The 16,778-nt window shown below is 40.3% G+C and overlaps 1 protein-coding gene across 1 annotated transcript in view; it reads left to right on the forward strand.

The window, feature by feature from the left end:
• JAG2 (jagged canonical Notch ligand 2) overlaps positions 1-16,276 on the forward strand; it is a 72,182-nt gene extending 55,906 nt beyond the window's left edge. Inside the window, exons 16-25 of the mRNA XM_061998429.1 lie at positions 102-215; positions 1,116-1,232; positions 2,886-2,913; positions 3,904-3,989; positions 6,113-6,226; positions 6,397-6,512; positions 8,101-8,346; positions 8,617-8,748; positions 9,768-9,924; positions 13,830-16,276. Of these exons, the coding sequence (XP_061854413.1) occupies positions 102-215; positions 1,116-1,232; positions 2,886-2,913; positions 3,904-3,989; positions 6,113-6,226; positions 6,397-6,512; positions 8,101-8,346; positions 8,617-8,748; positions 9,768-9,924; positions 13,830-14,302 (1,583 nt within the window). The 3' untranslated portion in view covers positions 14,303-16,276. The remainder of the gene's footprint in view (positions 1-101; positions 216-1,115; positions 1,233-2,885; positions 2,914-3,903; positions 3,990-6,112; positions 6,227-6,396; positions 6,513-8,100; positions 8,347-8,616; positions 8,749-9,767; positions 9,925-13,829) is intronic.
• Positions 16,277-16,778: the final 502 nt, after the last annotated feature.

The following is a 16,778-nucleotide window of genomic DNA, read 5'->3' on the forward strand; positions in this document are numbered from 1 at the left end:
AGTCATTTTGTGATTGTGTACCTGGCCTTAAAATTTGGTGAGACCAATGGAAATTGAAGCTGCTTTGCATTGAAGGAATTGGTATTTCATGTCATGTACAGGTGAATACCAATGTGATGCAAATACTTGTAGCAATGGTGGAACATGCTATGATGATGGAGATACATTCCGCTGTTCATGTCCTCCAGAATGGATAGGAAGTACTTGCAACACTGGTAAGCTTTTAAATTCTCTACAGATAAAGACAGAAGACGTAGAGAAGCATTCAAACAGCACTTAACTATTTAGTAAACAGGCACACTGTTCTTTGGGCTGGCCAGTTCAAAACTGGTCCAGTTGACTGGTGACTAAAGTTTAGAGTTATTTCTATCACTCACCTGACACAATACTGATTTTTAGGAAGCTATTGTCTACAGACTGCTATGTGGTCTTTTACACAGCTTCTCCTAAGCTTGTCTTCTCTATCAGCTTTTAGAGACTCTGTGTGAAAATTTTATTGGGAACTTAGTCCTCCATGTCACTGTGATTTTAATCTGTGATCAAGAGGTGCATGAGCAGACATGGTCAGGAAAAGTGAAATGAAGTGTTTCCTCCTAGGGGATTTGCAGATTTGCTGCTTGCTGTAGGGAGCTACTCTTAATCTCTTGGGCGCTTGGATGTAGTCTCCATGGCATGTTTTCTTACTTATAAAATTTCCATTAAGACCAAGAAGTTGGATGAAGGTAATTTAGCATAGTCCTTCCACTTTTTTAGATACAATTGCAGCATTTAATAAAAATCTGCACTTTATTGAAGCGTTTCGTTATGAAGTACAGCTCATCACCTGGGTAACTTACTGCCAAAGTACGAATTGAGCAGTATTTGAAGGATACTTACACAGATGGGAGAAAAATATTGTTTTTTCTAAAATATCATGGTGCAGCCAATTGATTTGGGATGATGGTGAGGATGGGCGAGAGGTTATCACACAATGTGATTACTTCTGGAGTCTTTTGGCCTTCTTGTAAGTCTATACTATTGACTTAAATACTATTCAGGATTGTATTATTGACATATCCAGATGACATACTTTTTGATTTATGTGCTAAATAGAGAACTTTTTTCTGTTTTCAAAGCTAAAAACAGCAGCTGCATTCCAAATCCTTGCATGAATGGTGGAACATGTGTTGGCAGTGGAGACTCCTTTTCTTGCATCTGCAAAGAAGGGTGGGAAGGACGCACATGCACACAGAGTAAGGCTTTTCTCATTTCTTCCCTTGCTTTCCCTTGGGATATTAGGAGTGTCTGGCATGGAGCTGTTAACTGAAACAAAGCAAGTTTATAGAGATCATGTGCCAAAATATCTGAATCATTCAGGGTGGGAGGTAGGTAAAGAAGGTGATACTTGAGCAATGAAGAACTTGTCAAGCTTCTTTTAGCACTTAGTTTATGTCAAAGTAAGACTTTCAGCCTTCTATAGAAATGCAATTTTGGGAAGCATGTGCAGAGCAAAAGTTTAATAATGAAAAGAATGTTTAAAGGCAGGTAACATATATCCCATCACTGTCTGAGTTCAGCAGTTAACTGCTTTGACATAGCAATACAATGAATTAAGTGGAGTAAAGCCTGCAACTTAGATTTTCTTTTTTAAAAAAAATCTCTTTTTCCAAGGTTTAAAAGAGCTCAAAGTTAGGGGTTGGTTTTTTTCCTCCCTCTCTTGTTTTACTCTTAAATCCACTGTGAAAATTACTGTTGTAATGTGTGCCCTAATTAGCTGTTTTAAAGCTGACAGTGCTAGTATAAATGCTACCAAATAATTCAGAGCTGTTTATAATGGGAAAGATTGTTTAAGAAGTCTGGCTAATTGCATGTATAAGTGTGAAGTGCTAAAGTGTAGTGGTAATCCTTTTGAAAGCTTTTAGAGCCTGGTTGAATTAACCACTGCCAATGCAACTTCTGTGATGTTACTGTCAGTCTGTGCTGTTGGTATCAAAATACACCCAAGTTGTAAAATCTTGCATTTATCAATCTATGCCTAAAATTTAAGGTATGTCATTGATATGTTGGACCTAATTGAACTTGGTTTTCAAGCATGGAAGAAAACAAATCATAGAATCATAGAATGGTAGGGGTTGGAAGGGACCTGTAGAGATCATCTAATCCAACCCCCCTGCAGAAGCAGGGTCACTTAGATCAGGTCACATAGGAACACGTCCAGGCAGGTCTTGAAGACCTCCAAGGAAAGAGCCTCCACAACCCCTCTGGGCAGCCTGTGCCAGGGCTCCCTCACCCTCACAGTGAAATAGTTTTTTCTTATGTTTAAGTGGAACTTTTTGTGTTCCAGCTCCATCCCATCACCCCTTGTCCTATTTATTGCTAGCTGCTAGAGAAAAAAGGGATGTCCCAAACTCCTGACACCCACCTTTAGATATTTGTAAATGTTAATAAGATCACCCCTCAATCTCCTCAAGACTAAACAGCCCCGGTTCCTGCAGCCTTTCCTCGTATGAAAGATGTTCCAGTCCCCTGATCATCTTGGTGGGCCTGTGCTGGACTCTCTCCAGCACTTCCCTGTCCCTCTTGAGCTGAGGAGCCCAGAACTGGACACAGGACTCCAGATGAGGCCTCACCAGGGCAGAGTAGAGGGGGAGAAGAACCTCCCTGGACCTGCTGCCCACACTCTTGAATGCATCCCAGGATGCCATTGGCCACCTTGGCCATGAGGGCACATTGCTGGCTCATATTTAGCTTATCAATCAGGACTCTCAGGTCTCTCTCTGCAGATCAATTCCATATTATTTTTCCTTGCTTTCCTTATCAAATACAGCACCTCAGCTTATAGTTTTGCATTATATTTATTTGTATTAGTATATATTAGTTACACCAGTCTGTATTCCTTCTTACAGATACCAATGACTGCAACCCTCATCCATGGTAAGTGTGCCAACTTCGGTTCTGTGCCTATTGTGAAAATAGGTGAGCACAGTAATGTGTTTTTTCATGCCAGATTAGAAATAAATCTTCCCTAAAATAATTGAAGACAGGCTCTATAGAAATCTTAAAGTGTTTTTAGTGCCTTATCTATTCCTTGACAGCAACAAAGACCATCAAACAATCCTGAGTTGATTCGTATACAAGTATTTTAGTGTAGTCTTCCCACCAGAACTGGCTAGCAAATGACTGACATGCAGTGCATCACTTGATAATGTTTCAGGCATCTACAATGGAATTTTAGAGTAAAAATGAGAAATCAAAACCTGTTTGTTTACAATAATTTGGGTAAACATAAAAAATGTCCTCGTAGATGAAATAAAATGTATAAATGTGTTTCTAAAGCAAAACTTTTATTTTGGAAGATAGAATGGGTTTGTCTAAATACAGAGGTTGATGGTTATGGTTGAAGGGGAGTAAGTCTGAGTTGTGGATGAAGCAAGCAATCTGCCTTACCTTCCTCTGTCTATTCTGGTGCCATAACCTTGTACCTCCCATACTTAAAAAAAACCAAACACGAACAGCCTTGCAAAAGCTTGGACTGTCTCAGTAGTCCCTTTCCAGTGCTGTTTTATCTCCTTGAGTTCTGTTGAGATGCTTTTGTTGGATGTTGCTGTTTTATAGATGATTTACTAAGCAATATTATTCACCTAACATTGTTTTCTTTGTTGATGGGACTAGATTGTCCCCCTGAACAGCAGCAAAAGGTTTAATTAGAAACCAATGAGACAGATAGATAACACAAGCCTCCTTAAGCTGTGAATTAACAGGGGCTCTAATTCTACATATTGAGTAGTGAGAAAATACTAAGAACAGGGACAATAGAAACTTGCATTTGAACATGTTGCATGAGACCTGTGGTTTTACTCATCTTTCAACTCGTGTTTCTAGGCTGAGAATGCTGGTGTAATGGTAGGTTTGTTGTTTTTACAGTTATAATGGAGGCATCTGTGTTGATGGTGTGAATTGGTTTCGATGTGAATGTGCACCTGGGTTTGCTGGTCCTGACTGCAGAATTAGTAAGTACCTGTGTGGGTAGAGACTTGAAAGGTACCATTCTAACACACAAATCAGAGAACAATCTGTGACCCTTTTTGCATTAGGTTAACTGATTCCAAGTAATGAAGATGAAGCCTCTTGTCAGTCAGCCAGGTACTGATACCTTGTAAATAATGGCAACTTAGGTTCCTTTCTTCTTTTTGTTAAATGGAACTGAAATGAGTTGGCTCAAGTTATGCTCAAAGACTTGGTTGCTGGATTTTGTCAAGACATTTCTGAAGATTTTTGGGGTTCTGGCTTGATAGAAGCTTACTAAGTTTTAAGTATTTTTCTTACAGGCCATCTTTAATGACAAGTTGCTTTATCACTAGGTGTTCCATTTAACATTAGAAACTCAAATCCACTGAAACATATGAAAACAAAATAGTGCTGACACGTGAATAACGTAGAAAAATAATGACACAGGTATTTCAAAGCAATAAACCAAACCTGTTGCACTGCAATTATCCTGAAGGATGGAAACTGAAAAGGAGGAACAAAAAGTCCTTAAAACTGCATTGAAGTGTTGTGGAAGTATCTTGGGTTTGTTGGGTTTTTCTTCAATGTAACATTACCATTTCTGCCTCTTTGGATGATCAGGCTTAGAGCCTTCTGTAGCCTCAAGGCTGTTTGTCTCAGTCCTTCCACCCCATCAGTATGGTGGTGTGCTTTTGAGTGGAGATTTTGTCCTCATTGTGGCAGATAGTAAACAAAGACAACATCTTTAATCAGAGGGTAACAGTAGCACTTGTGATAGCATCAGCTTAGTGGTTGATCTCTGGATATAGAACCAGGGATGGCAGATGATCGCGTGTCTAGATCCAGACATGCAGTGAGGGATATTGAATCCTTTTTATCTGCATAGGAAATGCAGAGAGGACCATTTCTAGTCAAAGACAATTACAGTGCATTTGTGATGGGACTGCAGACTTATTTTTCTTGTTTAGACTGGTATAGACAAAAGGAGTAGCTCTGACAAAAATGGCTCTTATGGCTGATAAAAGAAATGGGGTTAAGTCGTATTTTTCAGCACTCAGAAGCTGGAGAATATTGAGAGGAGAAAAGAGTAGTTAAAATTCCCCCATAGTTCAGATACTTCTGCGTTTGCCTAAAGTTTTATCTTAGTGCACTTCTGAAAGAAGCTCAAGTAGAGCCAAAAGCCATTTGGTGTTTTTTGCGTTGCCTACATGGATAACAGGCTCACCACTGCCATTTATCACATTTGACTTTCAAACTCCACTCCTTTAAACACAGAATATGAGCTGATACTGTGCATCAGTCAAGAACTGATGTTTAACAAGTTTTTGAGGGGTTGGGCATTCATTCTCAATGGAAGGAAAGCTTTTGAAAGATACTCTAGAGGGGAATGGTTATAGTTCAGAATGAAGCAGTTGCTGTTTGTGGCTTACAGTTGGACAGATTGGTTCCTGTTGCCTTTGGTAGACTGTTGTATAGATTAGTATTGGTCACTTCCCCAGGATAACAAATAACAAATTGCTGTGCATCTGAATGGACAATGCATCCTTCCAATAGATCTCTATGGCTAAGCCTCTGAATCTTTGAAGGTTGGTTTTAAGAGGCTTTCTTGCTAAATGTGTATGTACTAAATTAATCTACTTGCTATTTCAAGGTAATTAAGAAAAGTAACATCAAATATCTGTTACTGACTAAGCTATTATTCTGTCTTCCTTATGGCAATACCTCCCTATTTTTTGAGCACTTGTTGAGCCAATGCATTGTTCAGTTCTTGCACTGTGATAGCTTCCTGAGAGCACGTACTTTTGTAGGAAGCCTAAATATCTGAGATTTAGTGGCAGAAGACGTGGGACTTCAGTTGTATAGCTGAATGTGGAGAAGACAGCACCTTTAGCTGTCCAACACTTATGCTGTGAGATGAGTCAGCATGACTGCTTCTTTAATTGCCAGAACTTCAGTTAGGGTGCAAGTGTTGGAGGTTAATGATGAAATGGTAGAACTCTCCACTTAGGAGACTAATTTTGAATCATTTGCCTATCAAGAAAGCAGATATTGTGAGATTACATCTCAGTAAGTGTCCAATTACAATATTCTATGTTCTTGCCCTTGTTACCTATTTTCTTTCTAGATATTGACGAGTGCCAGTCTTCTCCTTGTGGATATGGTGCCACTTGTATAGATGAAATAAATGGATACCGATGCAATTGTCCCCCTGGAAGAATTGGTCCCAGGTGCCAAGAAGGTAATCTTTTATCTGCTACCAACCTTCACCCTAAAAACACTGGGGTACAATGTAGCCAATATAGAGTTCATATACAGTAGTCTGATGTGTAAGGAATGTTAGCTTGATTGAAATCTGTGTGGCTTCAGTAACCTGAAGAGGTGAAGTGACAGATTGTGCTTTTCTCATAGTGATTGGAATTGGAAAGCCTTGCTGGCTTAAGGGAATCACCTTTCCCCATGGCAGCAGGTGGGATCAGGAGTGCAACAACTGCCACTGTTTGGATGGCCGTATCGACTGCACCAAGGTAGGCATTTTGACTTTTCTTAAATCCTTCTGGCTGAAACTAACATATTGTTCTTCATACATAAATTAATCTTTGTGGGCTTTTTCCATCTAGACTCTTACCTAAGTCTCCCCCAAACTGCCTTTGTTTAAAAAAGTCTCTAATGACTTCCTGTAAAAAATCCACATGGGATTGTCTTGATAATCATAAACTACTGCCCTGCTCTCTACCTGCCAGAACAAGCTCGTTCAAAGCACACAGGCACTTTTTGTAGACAAGGAAATATGAACTGGAAAGGAATAATAATCCTTGAAAGGATAAATAAATCACCCTGCCAAAGCTTTGCAAATCTTGTGAAATATTAGTTCTGAGATGGCAGACATGCAGAAAGAAAAGCTGCTTCAGTGGCTAATAATTGCCTTTTTTCAGTTGTCCTCCAGTAGGTTTATGAATGGACCAGTTGCAGCTTTTGTATATTTATTAGGAACTATATCCTAGTGGTTTTGACTTTAGAAAAGATAAGGTTAGCTTAAATGCAGGTAGAACACATTGGTATATGTACTCCAAGCCTTTCAGCCCTCCTGAGATATCATTTCTCAGTGTATCTGTGGTACCTGTGCAGCTTTAGATTACAGCTGGAGAGAGACAAGTTCAGTTTTTCTTGCAAGTTGTAGGGCTTAGTGGGTGTCTTCAGATGAGCACCAATGCGACTTTCAATATTGCCTCACACAGCAGTCTCCCATGTTTCACCAGAAGCACCAGTTTAAAAATCTGAGTCTTACTTATCCAGCCTTAATCTGATTTTATTTATCTAGGTATGCACTGTAGGCAAAGAAATAACTAAGTCTTGTACTGAGTCATTTAGCAATGCGAGTTTAGATCCTTTATAATGATGTTTGAAATGTCTTCAGAAGATAAAAGCATGTGAACATAACTAGAAATGTAAGTGAAGTGATAAATGGTGATACAGTAAATGCAGGTTATCCATCTATGGTGTTTGGTTCTTTGTGTGTAATGAACAAATATGCTTTTTTTTGCTGACTGTCGTGCTTTAAGAAATCCCTAAGTTCCTAAACTACTAGCTGGATAGTATTATATAGAATCTTAAAGGTTGCATCATGAATTGGAGCTGTGTTTGGAAGCTTGCTGCACCTCAGTCATGTGGGACTACCAGCAATTTCCTCCTGGGAGAGTGGTTGAAGTGACAGTGCTTATCACCAACATTCATCAGCTTTTAACATCTTCAGTGTTCTGTAGCAAGGATCTCAGTATGAATATTGAACAGATCTTAAACCTTGTGGTGCTGTTTCTCCAAATTACAGAATGCTTGAATTTGTGTGTAACTCAGTTACATGGGACAAATCCCTTAGCCTCTAAGGAGGCTTAGTCACAGGTGGCTTGGGTGATCTTTGCACAGTTCTTACTCTTCTGCTCATTCAGAACATCCTTATTTTGTGGTAGAGCAACTCCATCTACAACTAGGACTTACCTCAGTGTTGAAACAGATTTGGTTTGCAATCAGTAGATCATGACCATCTTATATGACTTGCTTGGTTTTGCTGCATAAGAGCAATAAATGTAACAGTAATTTATTCTTTTTAACTTCTAGGTGTGGTGTGGGAAAAAGCCTTGTCTGTTACACAAGCACTGGGATAATTCAAATAACCAGTGTCCCATGGGTCAAGAATGCCAGGAGAAGTATATGAAATGCTTTCAGCCACCATGCACAGACTGGGGAGAATGCAGTGCCTCTGAACCTCTGCCTGCCAATATCAAGTGTCTGCCTAATTCTGGGTATTTGGACAATGACTGTGCTAGAATTACTTTAATTTTCAACGAAGACAAAGTCCCACAGGTGAGAACAGAGTCATTAATAAAGTATGACAATATATGTAGGGATATATTCCATGTCCAAGTATGGAAGATTAATGCTTTTAATATAACTCCTTGCTGTCAAACTTGCAAAATGCCTTATTCTGCTTCTCTGTTGATATTAATTGTGGTGTCCTGTTTGCTGCCTTCATCAAGTCTCAGTAACTGCAAAAATCCTGAAGGTGCTTGTTTTTATGTACTGGGTTTTTTTTTGCTTAAACTGGATTCATACAATCTCCCTTGCTTCTAACAGGGCACTACCACTGAAAATATCTGTTCTGAAATCCGATATTTACCAGCTACTAGGACTGTGTCTCGGGACAGAACTCTGATAATATTGTGTGATCTGTCTTACTCCATAGAGAATGCGGTGGAAGTTGCTATTGTGAGTATGAGACTTGCATTTAAGTACTTTAGGAGAACGTTTCCTTATTAGTTTGAGCTGGTGAAAAGGTGTTTTTAAGCTAGTTTCACTTGAGTGCAGGTACTGCAATCTGTGGCTTAGTCTGACTGCAAAGCACTTTTGTCACCTCAATTTCCATTCTAGGAAGTCCATTGTAGATCTGTTCAGCTAGATAACTGAAACTGTGGGTTTCATTAATGACAGAAGGCTGCCACAACCTCCTGATAATTTAGTCTTAAAGACTTATTCAGCTCAAATTAGTGAACAGGTGCCTACCTGTTCTGTCAGAAGGCTTGGACTGTTGGCTTTCTCAGTAAAGAGAAATGATTGCAGGTGGCTGGATTTGGATCTTGGGAAGTTTCTGCTGTACGTTTAGAGCATGGCTGCTTCAGGATGTTCATGAAAGTGCAAATAGGGAAGTGGAAGAAGGTGCAAGTCAAGTAAATGAAAGTAGCTTGCCCCACTGAGCTTAAGGACTTGCTTTAGAGGCATTTGCAGCCCAATCACTCAATGCTTGTATATTGCTTGATTCCCAAGAAAGAGTTAATTTTTCATAGTAAAGTGTTTATCCAGGCAGAAGCTGGTCTGTCGTCTCTACCAGTACTGTAAAGAACACGCTGAGCCATGATGCAGGAAGCAAAGTGTATGGTATAAATAGTGCAGACTGTTAGTAGTCCAGGCTTCTATCTAGATAAATCCACGTCGTGAAGTGCTCCAAACTATGACTAAGTTTAGCTCAGCAGTGTAAGTAAGGTGGAAGTCAGCTGCTTTTTATTTGGGATATGCTAGATTAACAAGTAGGCGTGTTACCCACCAAGTCTGACACTGCATCCACAGTTTGGATACAGATATATGCTATTGATACTGTAAACTTTAAGGGTACTGCTGTCAGCTAAATCCAACTTGGTGAGCTCAGTTAAGACTTAGATGAATTTAAAAAGTAGGTTTCCCCTGTGAAGTGCCTGTAACAACTCTTTGGTTTTCCCCCTTGCTCCCTGTAGTCTCTTGTCCCACACCGAGATGAACAAGATAATAGTCTCATACAGAACGCAGCTAACATCATAGTCAATGCAATCACGAAGAGGCAGAACAGCACTGTCATGTTGGCAGTAACTGAAGTCAAAGTAGAGACCATCGTTGTTGGGAATTCATCATCAGGTAAGGTTCCCAATGGATACATCGTCCATGTGTAAGGATTTGCTGTCCCTCACTGTCAATCTCATCTTTCTTTACATCTTGGGGAAAATGGTAATGGGAATGTTTCTTTGCTGTTCCTAACTGAAGAGGAAATAGCTTTAAAATCAAATTGTGTTTGTGTGCTAATTTAAACTTAACCTCATCCCTAGTATAACATCCTCACCTACCCTTGCCACTCTTTTGACTCTGACTTCCAACCCCCTTCTCCTGTCTAAGCATACCTTTTACAAAATCACTTTTCATGCTATTCAAATTCTTTGATTCACCTCCATTGACCTTAACCCCACCTAAGCCCTTAGTGTTGCTGCCCTATAGAAATTGAGGCTGCGAGGCAGTGAAATCGTGGGGAGAGAGAAGACAACATAGCATGATTCCAAGTGTCTTCTGAAGTGCTTATGGGGCTGTTTAGTCTAGAAAAGAGGAGACTGAGGGGGCATCTTATTAATATTTACAAATATCTAAATGGTGGGTGTCAAGAGGTTGAGGCATCTCTTTTTTTCTATTGTATATAGCAACAGGACAAGGGGTGATGGGATGAAGCTGGAACACAGTTCTATTTAAATATAAGAAAAAAGTGTTTTACTGTGAGGTGAGGGAGCCCTGGCACAGGCTGCCCAGGAAGGGTGTGGAGGCTCCTTCCTTGGAGGTCTTCAAGACCCACCTGGACATGTTCTTGTGTAACCTGCATCTAGGTTGACCTGCATCAGGGGATTCAGGTCCCTTCCAACCCTACCATTCTATGATTCTATAATTATTTACCTTAGCAAGAGTTATAGATGTCTTAGTATCTTCTAAGATTTGGCCATAATTATGTAAAACCTTTCTCCATTTTTCAATGTGTTTCTCACTAGTGCACAGCTGGCTTAAAATGCAGTGTTCATTTCTGTTAATGGGGATATGGTGTGATTGGGAAGACCTTTGTCTCTGACCATTGACCTTCCAACAGCAGTTTTACTTGTCTATGTTTATGCCTGGGAGAGGGAGGAGATGGTCTTGTGGAAGACCCCCTGGTAGGGCTTCAGTTGAGCTGAGCCCCAGAGTGGAAATCTTACAGTGGTCAAAGACTCTCCCAACTCCTTCCTAGATTTTCCCAACATAATCTGGAAGGTCTTCCACCCATAATCCAAACAATTAGTAAACTGCCTGGTTCCACTTCTCTTGTGTTTCCCTTCTAGGGAATGCCTCTTGTTAGTTCAAACCTTGGCAAATGTACCATTTCCTCAGCTCCCCTGAAGGCAGTGTACCAGCTTTGTTCTTGTCTTGAACAGATATTACGTAGATGATAAAGAATCAAGCTGAGATTCTGGCATGCCTCAGCCTCTTTCTGCTGATTGTGTGTGTTAAATGGCTGGGCAAAAGGGATGGGGATTAGTTTGCCTCGTGCTTCAATGAGATTCAAAGATTCTGCTAAGAAAGTTGAATGTACTTGCACTTGTAGCTAGTGTTAGAGAATGGCTTCCAGACTCCTCACTTTAATTTAGATGCTCAATATTGACCACTGCCTGCCTCCCCCCACCTCCCTTCAACAGACTTCTTATGAAGTAGACTGTAACCTGGACTCTCATGTTCATTGATTTGGTTTTGTTCTATTGTTACTCTTTAACTGGGTGAGGTAGATGTAAACCTAGTGCAATGTGGTGTAAATCCCTGTGTCTGTGAGAATCACTTGTGGGATGCCCAAGGGCCTAGATGAACATAATCATTTAGACACTTCATTGATTTCCTCTAGCTTTAGGTAGAAATATTGTTTCTTGCATACAGACGATTCTCTGTGTGAGAACCTTTTGAGTAAACTTGGATCCACAGTCGTATGACAAAATAATAGATGAGTTATCAGTGAGCATGCAAGCTTTGTATTCTGATCTAGGAGAAGCTAGTATAAAGAGCTTCTTTGTCCTTGAAGTCTCTCCTCATTCATGGTTTAGTATTACACTGCTTAGGAAAAAGGAGAGAATAGCAGTTATAAGAGTACAATCCTTCCCCAAACTGCTAAAATGCAATTTTTAGATCCCTTGAGGCCAACTGTGTTTACAGGGGCTCTTTTTCCCTTGCCAGGAGGAAGTGCTTGTGTCATATTCCTTATAATATGGATATTTATAATACTCCATCTGATATTAATATGAGTATGCTCAAAATTCTATGAAAGATCTTTCAAGGTTAGAGTGACCAACCATGGTACCGAAGGAGTCAGTTGCACTTGTACAGCCTTTTGCAGGTTATTCTGTAAGCAGTTGTCTTAAAACTGCAGAGAGAGTTTCTTTGAGAGGTTGGAGCGACAGGTTGACAGGATTTGTCTGCAGAACTGTTGAGCAGTCCTGCTGTCCCTGCCAAAAGCAAAGTGTTTTATTGCCTCTTACCTTGCATGAATTCTTGCTTATCAAGAAGAGTAGAAAAATACTACTGGGAAAGAATAACAAAGCCCTTGGAAGGAGGGAAAAAAGTCCAAACGTCCATAAATTTTCAGGAATGGTTTGCTAGAGAAACAAACTGACTCTGAGTGTCTGGTAGATCACTGGTGGGGCTTGCATTTGGGAACATGGAAGAAAGCAATTGCCTCAACTCCTTTTGTTTATTCACTGAGCAGTGAGGGCTCGTCTCTAGTGATAAACTTCAGGGTGAAACACCAGGATAAAAACTGCAGCATCCTAAAGAGTGTATGATTGGTTACATGACTCTAACCTGAATGCTTTTTGAGATAGTTGATATATAAAGGTCTGTGGCCTTAATGGTAAATGCGGGGCACGTTGCTGATGCATGTGCCAGTGTTTCTGGGAAACTTGGAGGCATGGTATTCTTTGGAACCTTCCTCCTGCAGGAGTAGACTTTTTCTAATTTCAGAGTCATTACTGAGGTTTCCTGGGCCAACTTTGATTAGGTGCTTGAGAAAGCAATGCTGCTTATATAAGTAGTTTGCCTATTGGAGGGGAAAAGCCATCTCAAGTGTAACATTATCTGCCTCACCATTAAGGAGGGAAAAGTCCAACTTAGTTAAAACTAGTAAAAAGTATTTCTAGTTGGACTAGTGCAGTCAGGCAGTTACGATGGGGCTGTAATGATGTCTTCATTCTTTTCTCAGGTTGGGTAATGAACTCTTAGAGAGCAGTGTAGGGGAAAGGGACCTGGAAGTCTTGGTGGGCAGCAGGATGAGCATGAGCCAGCCATGTGCCCCTGTGGCGAAGGCGGCCAATGGCATCCTGGAGTGGATTAGAAGGGCTGTGGGTAGTAGCTGGAGAGAGGTTCCGCTCTGCCTTTGCGAGATCGCATCTGGAATAATGTGTCTAGTTCTGGGCCCCTCAGTTCAAGAAGGACAGGGAGGGAGCTGCTGGAGTGCAGAGCCCCAAAGATGGTGGGGCTCCCTTATGATGGAAGGCTGAGGGAGCTGGGGCTCTTTAGCTTGGAGAAGAGGAGACTGTGGGGTGACCTCATGAATGTTTACAAATACATAAGGGATGGGTGTCAGGAGGATGGAGCCAGGCTGTTCTCAGTGATGGCCAATGACAGGACAAGGGGCAATGGGTATAAACTGGAACAGAAGAGGTTCCAGAGAAACACAAGGCAAAACTTCTTCAGTGTTGAGGGTGAGGAAGCACTGGAAGGGGCTGCCCAGATAGACTGTGGATTCCCCTCCTATGGGAACATTCAAACCCACCTGGACAAGTTCCTGTGTGCCCTACTCTAGGTGATCCTACTCTGACAGGGGGGCTGCACTGGATGATCTCTCGAGGTCCCTTCCAACCCTTAAGGTTCTGTGATTCTCCTAAAATTCTTTCTGGGGCTAACCTGTAGTTGTCTTGCAGATGTCTAGTGCTATGTATCTAGTACTGTGAGCTCAAGACTTTGGTGTTTTTTCTCATTTACCCCTCTAGATTACTTGGTTCCAATTCTCTGTGCGGTATTTAGCATTGTGTGGCTGACCTGTATCATCATCTGCGTGTGGTGGACTCGGAAGAGGAGAAAAGAGCGAGAGAGAAGTCGTCCTCCCAGAGAAGAGGGTGCCAATAACCAGTGGGCACCTTTAAATCCCATAAGAAATCCTATAGACAGATCTTACAGCAACAAAGACATTCGTTACGAATGCAAAAACTTCATATCTCCTCAGAAAAGAACTTGTGATGCGGTAGAGGAGTACGTGGAGTACGAGGAAGAGGAAGAAGAAGAGGAAGAAAGAGATGAGGAAATGGACAAATTCCTCTCTCACAAACTCGCAAAGCCTTTGGCCACGAAGGCATCCGACACATCAGAAAGCAGTCCAGTAAAGAAATCCCATCCACTAGGCAAGATGGACAACAGATCTGTCAAAAATGTGAATGCATCAAACTTTGAAGGCAGTAGAGACTAAAGCTGTATTTGGAACGTAGGGAGACTGCACCTACGCTTACTGGGTAGGGGGGAAAAAGAAAAGAAGCTCCACTTTGCATCAAGGACTGAAAATTCTCTGGAGTCAAATGTTTCATAGTTTCTTTATTTTGCGTAAAAAAAGAAAATAAATGAAAATAATAAATAAAATTTATTTTGTTTCTTTAGCCTTGTATAAATTATTCAATGACTGTCAGATGAAAAAAAAACAGAGACAAATGAGTAATCTTTGATAGTTGCTATTTTTGTAAAGTTTACTTGTAATACACTCGCTGTGTGGCAGAGGAGAGGTATTTTCAATATGTGTAAAGTTTATTACAAAAGCCTGTACACTGTTTACAGAATGTATTTCTTTTTATTACTTGCTCTAATTTAAATGGTGGCTTTAAAACCCTCCTGGTTGAGGAAATTTGTGTGAACTTTAAACCACTTTCTTGACTTTGAGTCTCTATTAATGGCAGCTCACTGCACTTGTTACGTTTAGTAGCTTCTGTCAGTTCTTTTTCTGTCCCAAATTTGCCTTACACACTTTGTAACAACAACAACAAAAAAAGAATTATAGAGATCTTTCAACTGTGGCTTAGGAAAAAAAGCAAAAAGTGGCCTTTTAATTTCTGTTAAATTACTTTGGAATTGCAGTATTGAAGCATGTGACAAGTGCCTTGAGATTAAACTTTTTCTATAGCAACTGTCAAAGACTGCCATATCGATGTAGTAACATTGTGAGAACTCTAGGTTCCCCAGCTGACACAGTTTATTTTCTAATAGTGAAAGTGCTTTTTTTTCGGTGTAAATATGTACATATTAAATGAATCACTCTGTATATTTGATTTAATAACTTAAATATTTTGGTCTTTTTTTTTTACATGTCATTCCTTTTAATTTATGTTGCTGACAAAGGAGGTTTTATGGCAGTTTATAACTTTTTCTTTTTGGTATTCTGTCCAGACTTAGGAAAAAAAGAAAGATGATGTTAATACAATCAATGTTAGAAAAAAAAGAATCTGTTGGTCATTTGTATTTACATAGGAACAAATAACCACTTATGTGTAAATAGATCCAGAAATGTTTGTTTATCCCCCACGTTCAGCCCATCTCAAGAACACTAACGGGTGCATCTACTGTACAGTACCAACGTAGCGAGGCATTGTTTCTTTTTCTTTTGTGAATATGTTAATTACATGTGGTATTACTTTTTTTGTTGTTGTTGTTTTGGCGTTTAAATACAAAGCCTAATGAAGGGAACAATATTTTCCTCAATCTTGTTTCTGTTGTGCTTTTTATTCACCTTTGGCTCTAAAGGACGAAAAGGCCGGCAAGCTTCGGAAGGTTTGGGAGTAACCTGGGTAGAAATGGTTGCAATGGAAGGCTTAATGCGTTGGGTTGGGTTTGGTTTGGGGTTGTTTTTCTTTTTTTAAAGGAAAAAGGCTTTATTGTTGCTATTAACTGGGCAAAACTAAGTTTATTTTAATTACTGAAGCAGCATAACACTGCATACACCTAGTTACCCTCCCAGTGAGAGGAGCGGATGCTTGAGAGTGTCAACTCTGGCCCACGAACAATGTAAACGTGAGGTGTTTTGAATCCAGTTATTTTATACAGGAACGCAGGATTTGCTTTGCAGGATCTTCTCTTTTACTACTTTTTTTTTTTGACATGTTCCTAAAAAAAAAACCAAAAAAAAGAAAAGAAAACTTTCAGAAAAGAAACTATTTATTAAAGCATTTTATAATGATGTTTGTTGTAACTTTTTTACTTGTGCTAAATATTCAAAACTTATTTTGATAACCTGGTTAGGAATTAGTTTAGAAAAGGGTACTATCCTTCTCACGTTCCCCAGTATAATCCTGAGTATTTAAACCAAAAAACACTTTTTTTCTGCTACTCTTGTAACTTTTTGTACTGTAATGCTGCTGTCTTCCATAATCTAATAAAATGATTCCCTCATTGTGTGTAAGATACTTCAGGTGGTGTTTGCTTTCCAAGTGCTTGCAGTTGCGATGGAAGGAGGAGCTGGTGTCCTGGTTGAGCTGCTGGTACCTGCTCTGCCCTGAGCCCTGCAATCTGTGGCCTGCTGCCTTGTGTGGGCTTCTCTGCCTGGGAAGGGGTGTCCCACCCCCACACCTTTGGTACCGAAACCAGGATGCTCCCCATGCTGCCTCCTGGTGCAGTGCAGAGGCTGCTGCAGCTGGGAGGCACAGCCCGTGCCCACAAAACAGCTCTGCTGCTTCCCTGGGTGACACAGGGGCTGCTGAGCACACAGGGGCTTTGGGATTTCTTGCCAAGTTGAGTTAAATTTGTGATACCTTTCTGCAGCCACTCACACCTTTCACTTGTGCTCCACTTTCAGCTTCATCGGTCTTTGTTTCTTACAGTGAGTTGAACAGCTTTTTCAGTATTGTGTGTAGTTAAAGGTGAATGCTTACATAAGATAATACAGAATATAAAAGTGGAGTTTT

The sequence above is a fragment of the Colius striatus genome, chromosome 6 (assembly GCF_028858725.1).
Source record: "Colius striatus isolate bColStr4 chromosome 6, bColStr4.1.hap1, whole genome shotgun sequence".
In the NCBI taxonomy this organism is placed as follows: Eukaryota; Metazoa; Chordata; class Aves; order Coliiformes; family Coliidae; genus Colius; species Colius striatus.